Source organism: Lemur catta, chromosome 6, assembly GCF_020740605.2.
Source record: "Lemur catta isolate mLemCat1 chromosome 6, mLemCat1.pri, whole genome shotgun sequence".
Classification (NCBI taxonomy): Eukaryota; Metazoa; Chordata; class Mammalia; order Primates; family Lemuridae; genus Lemur; species Lemur catta.
The window spans coordinates 58,597,140-58,603,111 of NC_059133.1; the positions used below are offsets into that span (position 1 = coordinate 58,597,140).

A 5,972-nucleotide genomic window follows, 5' to 3' on the forward strand; every position below is an offset into this window, starting at 1 on the left:
GTTAGAACTATTTGTGCGCTTCTTTATTTATTATGGTTATTCTTCCCATCTTCCATTTTTGTCAAGCCATTTGGGGTGTGTGGAAAAGGAGGTTTGAAAAGAAATTATTTGAACCTGAGAAACCATTTTGTATGACCCCATAACTAAATCTTTTTTAAAATTAAAAAAAAAAAATCACATTTACCCAAGCCATTTTGAGCATTACTCCCGTCTTCTCTCCTACTTTATTTTTAAAATTGGAAATGTTGAACTCTAACCGAATGCAGTCGAGTTTAATAAACTATGAAGGAGGGGCTGGGAATAATTTTCCATTAAATATTTCATCTCAACATAAATTCTGCGATTAAGTGTAGGGAAAAAAGCTTACATAGGTGATTTTATCTGTAGTTTGAGGTTTAAGCAATGTAAAACCATCCAACCCCAGTTCTCTTTCTTCCCTTTCCGCCCCTCCCCAGCCCCACCCCTTAATGGATGCTCGGCCGACTGCGTTTGCACAGCCTCTTTGTCTGAAGGATGCAAACAGTCTATGGATGCTAGGGAAAAAGGGGTGGAGGAGAGATTACCTCATCCCATGTTGCTTGCACCAATCACCACTCTCCTGTCATGGCTTCTCTGGGCAGATTGAGGGGTCTGGACCAACAGGAAAAGGCCCCGGCCCATCCCCATGGTGACCGAGTTGTATATAGGGAGCCGCATCCGCCCATGTGCCGCAGGTTCTCTTACATCGACCGCCTAAGAGTCGCGCTGTAAGAAGCAACAACCTCTCCTCTTCGTCTCCGCCATCTGCCCTGCAGCCGCGAAGCAGCAACCATGGTAAGAATCTGTCGTCTCCGGCTCTTTGTGGCCGTTGGGTGGAGTCAGTCCCCCAGGTCTACTGGGAAAACCTTAAGCTCTTTTCTTTTGCAACCTCTTTGGGTAAGGGTAGTCTTATGCTTTGTTGTGAGGTTTAGCTTTGTTTGCCCTACGTCCTTAAGCCTCGGCGCTGCTGCAGTGCAGGAACCAGGCCAGAACTGCGCCCAGGGCGCAGGAGAACGACGGCAAAGAACAAAGGCGGTGCGAGGGAGTTTTTGTTACCCGAGAGCCCTTCGGGACCGCAAGCAGCCCATCTGTCGTGATGGAAGGGACTCCGGGGCAGGGAAAGGTGTCGGTGGCGTCGCACGCTCGGCCCTCGTGTATGTGCGCACGGTATTCGTGTGACTCAGGCCCTTTTCTTTCTCGTGTCTTTCCCCAGGGACAGGGAGAGGCATTGTCGTCCAAAAAGACCGAGGGGCGGTGGGTGTAGCTGGGGGAAAGAGGCGGAGAAGACAGGGACAAAGCGGAGCCTTTGGTTAGTTTAAGAAAATCCCTCGCGGGTTCTTTGGCATTGTAGAAAGATACCCATATATTAACGGGGAAAAATGGTTAGTTTCTGCCGGAGCCCTTGGCAGCCACTGTCAGGGCGGCGCAAGGGCGGAGTTGTTTGTTTCTGGTTTCTCTGGCGTTGAAGCCACTAGGCGGGGTTCGCCCTCACTAAACCCCCTCTGTCAGAAGAAGACTTTTAATAAAAGCCTTTCATCATTGCGGAACTGTAGCTTTCAAGATGTTTTTCATTCACTGTTACAACTTAGATGAAAGATTTTTTTTTTTCTTGAGCAAAATCACAATTACTTGACAAGCTCTTTTGTATCTTCTTTGGGGACGCCCTGCCCTGACCAACTGAAGAGAGAGGGGGAGAGATAGAGAAACAGAGACAGACAGACACTCTCTGTGTGTCTGTCATGGCCCCCTGTTCAGCAAGGGAGAAAGCCCACTTTGTGAGCCCCAGGGTACCCTAATGGTCAGGACCCAGGGAAACGCCCTTTCCCGCCCCCCTCCCATTCGACAGTGAATAGACAATGAAAGTTGTAGTCCTAAAGACCATAGAGAAGAAAATCTCTGTTGGATGCAAAGAGAATGAATATTATGTGGTGGGTAGACAATCTCAGAATGAAAATACTATTTTGTTGCTTTAAATAAATATTTCAGTATCCTTTAAACTTGGCTTTTATTCTTTGTTTGGTAGCTTCTCATGTGATATTTGTTTCTAACAGGAACTTTTCTTTTAAGATACTAATAATTTTTCAGTTTTTTACAGTGGAGGAGATTCTGGAAAAATATTTTCTTAAAAAAAGTAATGAAATTGCTACAGACAAAGAAGAATTATATTCTGCATCCCGCTGTCTTTTGTTCTAGTGCATCTTCATTAATTCATTTCAATTCAGGCACATGGTCCCAGGCTGGGTCAGAGGAGGAAAACCAGCAAAACAGCACAATGAGATCATGTAGGCAGTTGCTGGAAATAGAGCTTGCTCTGTTAAATAATGTAGCAGACAGTACAGGCTAGAACCAGGCACAGCAAATACAGCAATGCAGCAATGCAGGAGGCAGACCTTGTCTAGCTTCTAAACCCCCTATATTCAAGGATTCTGCAGATAGACTGCAAAAGGGTGTGGCTTCTAGCCTCAGCTGCAGTACAGATGTCTCCGTTGTAATACCAAGTCCTATTCAGAAAAAAAACCTTCATCTTTATTTAAAGGGGAACAAAGCAGTGAAATTAATTTATATTAATTGATCAAATTTAATTTACTTCATTTTACAAAATCTGCTTTGAATACTTTTTAAATATGAAAAATCTTCTATTTGAGCACGATTGTGAGAACAATAGGTATGCACCATGTGCTAAACAGCACTGAGGCGACACTATTCAGACCACACCCATATGCAGCATTTGTAGCAGGTGCTTTTCCTTAATCATTTCTATCATGTTAGATATACAACCTCAAATAAGTGTAAAGAGTACTGCATATTACTAGAAATATTTTTAGAAATTTACTGAAAATTCAAAATGCTAATACAGCTTAATTTTACAATTTTTTTCACTTTGTCTTCCCACAGCGTGAATGCATCTCCATCCACGTTGGCCAGGCTGGTGTCCAGATTGGCAATGCCTGCTGGGAGCTCTACTGCCTGGAACACGGCATCCAGCCTGATGGCCAGATGCCAAGTGACAAGACCATTGGGGGAGGAGATGACTCCTTCAACACCTTCTTCAGTGAGACGGGCGCTGGCAAGCATGTGCCCAGGGCAGTGTTTGTAGACCTGGAACCCACAGTCATTGGTGAGTTGACCTCAGTAACCCAAGTGAGATCCTAGTGAGCTGGGACAGGAAGTCTGTCCTGGGGGCTCCATTGATTACACACACACAGTGTCTCCCCCATCCTCTGCCAGGGCTGAGAAGGCCAGTGCAGGTAACTCAGTGATGGGTGGCTGGTTTGTTTTCCTTTTCCAGATGAAGTTCGCACTGGTACCTACCGCCAGCTCTTCCACCCTGAGCAGCTCATCACAGGCAAGGAAGATGCTGCCAATAACTATGCCCGTGGGCACTACACCATTGGCAAGGAGATCATTGACCTCGTCTTGGACCGAATTCGTAAACTGGTATGTTTATTCTCAAGAATAAACTAAATTAATGAGTCGAAGGAAGACATTTGAAATAATGTTTTTTCAAACACAGAGTTGAAATGTAATAAAGAAGGAGATGGATAATTCTTTTAGGGATTTTTAAAATTCAGTTAAAACAAACTATTTGGTGTCATTTTATAAATATTAATGAGGATTTTAAGTTTTAAAATGTTGAGTAATTCCCAGAAGGTCTACACTTTTTAAAAAGCATTTGTCAAAATAAGATCTAAATCCTTGGAGATGCATGAAAAGTGAAAGCATATTTACTATGATTGTATTACAAACAACAAAAACTTATCTTCTTTTCTTCTCTTTTCTAATAGGCCGACCAGTGCACAGGTCTTCAGGGCTTCTTGGTTTTCCACAGCTTTGGTGGGGGAACTGGTTCTGGGTTCACCTCTCTGCTGATGGAGCGCCTCTCTGTCGATTACGGCAAGAAGTCCAAGCTGGAATTCTCCATTTACCCAGCCCCCCAGGTTTCCACAGCTGTAGTTGAACCCTACAACTCCATCCTCACCACCCACACCACCCTGGAGCACTCTGACTGTGCCTTCATGGTAGACAATGAGGCCATCTATGACATCTGTCGTAGAAACCTTGACATTGAGCGCCCAACCTACACTAACCTGAATAGGTTGATAGGTCAAATTGTGTCCTCCATCACCGCTTCCCTCAGATTTGATGGAGCCCTGAATGTTGATCTGACAGAATTCCAGACCAACCTGGTGCCCTATCCCCGCATCCACTTCCCTCTGGCCACATATGCTCCTGTGATCTCTGCTGAGAAAGCCTACCATGAACAGCTTTCTGTAGCAGAGATTACCAATGCTTGCTTTGAGCCAGCCAACCAGATGGTGAAATGTGACCCTCGCCACGGTAAATACATGGCTTGCTGCCTGTTGTACCGTGGTGATGTGGTTCCCAAAGATGTCAATGCTGCCATTGCCACCATCAAGACCAAGCGTACCATCCAGTTTGTGGATTGGTGTCCCACTGGCTTCAAGGTTGGCATCAATTACCAGCCTCCCACTGTGGTACCTGGTGGTGACCTGGCCAAGGTACAGAGAGCTGTGTGCATGCTGAGCAACACCACAGCCATTGCTGAGGCCTGGGCTCGCCTGGACCACAAGTTTGACCTGATGTATGCCAAGCGTGCCTTTGTTCACTGGTACGTGGGTGAGGGGATGGAGGAAGGAGAGTTTTCTGAGGCCCGTGAGGACATGGCTGCCCTTGAGAAGGATTATGAGGAGGTTGGTGTGGATTCTGTTGAAGGAGAGGGTGAGGAAGAAGGAGAGGAATACTAAAGTTAAAATGTCACAAAGGTGCTGCTTTTACAGGGAAGTTTATTCTGTTTTAAACATTGAAAAGTTGTGGTCTGATCAGTTAATTTGTATGTAGCAGTGTATGCTGTCATACAATTACTGACCTATGCTTTAAAATATGAATGCTTTGTTACATACCCAATCTGTCCATTTCTCTGATGGGTTTTGAATAAAGTATTCCCTGTCTTAAATGAGTTCAGTCCTGTGTTTTCTATTTGGGTGTCTGAAAATGTTCATGTATACAGTACATTGAGAATAAAGAACAATGGTTGCCTGGTTATACATGTACATGAAGTAACTTACTTTTGTTTTAAGTTACCTTAGTATTTTAAAACTTTTATATATCAAGTATAAAATGTATATCTAAAGTTACCATTACATAGCATCACCTACTATTCTTAAGTTTTGGCCTCATTATAATAAAGCTATTTAAATTGTCAGTACTTTTTAGATTGAAAATTGCTAATGCACAGCCAAGGTCTTCTGGTTGGCTGCTGAATCTCATACAACTAACAGCTAAAATGGTGAATATTCCAAATGCATCATCAGGTCTTCTAAGGTCCTTTTCATGAACCCTCAACTCCTTGGCATGTGTCTGGTGCCATTATGCTCTCTCTGCTCAGGGTTCCCAAAAGAAGTCAGCTCTCTCCAAGCAAGTGTCACCTATGCTATACGCAGTTCTTTACCTTCTTTCCAAACCTTTTTTTTTAGCTGAATGTCACATGGGAAAAGTCTGATAAATTTATTTACTCTAATTCATTCATTACATATCTCAATGTTAACTCTCTCCAAGTTAATGTGGACCAATAACTTCAAAGAAAACCCACCAACACTGAGGAAAAGTTTTGGACCTAGGGTTTTTCCAACAATAGAACTCTCCTGCCAGTTCAACTGACCAAAAGTGTGTTTCTTCCCAAGGACAGCAAATTGTCTTCCCACTGTCACATTTTTTTTTCTGGGATAATACTGAGTGGAATGAAATGGTTTTTTGATATTAATCGCCTCTTTAATCTATTTTTCCCTTGACACTGGCAACTATGGGGTATAATAGTATTGTAGTTACCGGAATCTGTATTTAATGGAAATTAATAGAAATAATGTAATATAATAAATCAGTCAAGATCAACTAATTTCAAAGCCAATCCAATACTGCTCAGCAGTTTTAACTAG

General features: G+C 43.3%; 1 protein-coding gene across 1 annotated transcript; it reads left to right on the forward strand.

Annotated features, from left to right (window-relative positions):
• Positions 1–509: 509 nt before the first annotated feature.
• LOC123640422 (tubulin alpha-1A chain) lies at positions 510–4,993 on the forward strand. The gene is made up of 4 exons (XM_045555011.1): positions 510–813; positions 2,914–3,136; positions 3,308–3,456; positions 3,804–4,993. The coding sequence occupies exons 1-4, from the start codon at positions 811–813 to the stop codon at positions 4,782–4,784; spliced, it is 1,356 nt and encodes a 451-aa protein (XP_045410967.1). The 5' UTR covers positions 510–810; the 3' UTR covers positions 4,785–4,993.
• The last annotated feature ends 979 nt before the right edge of the window (positions 4,994–5,972 follow it).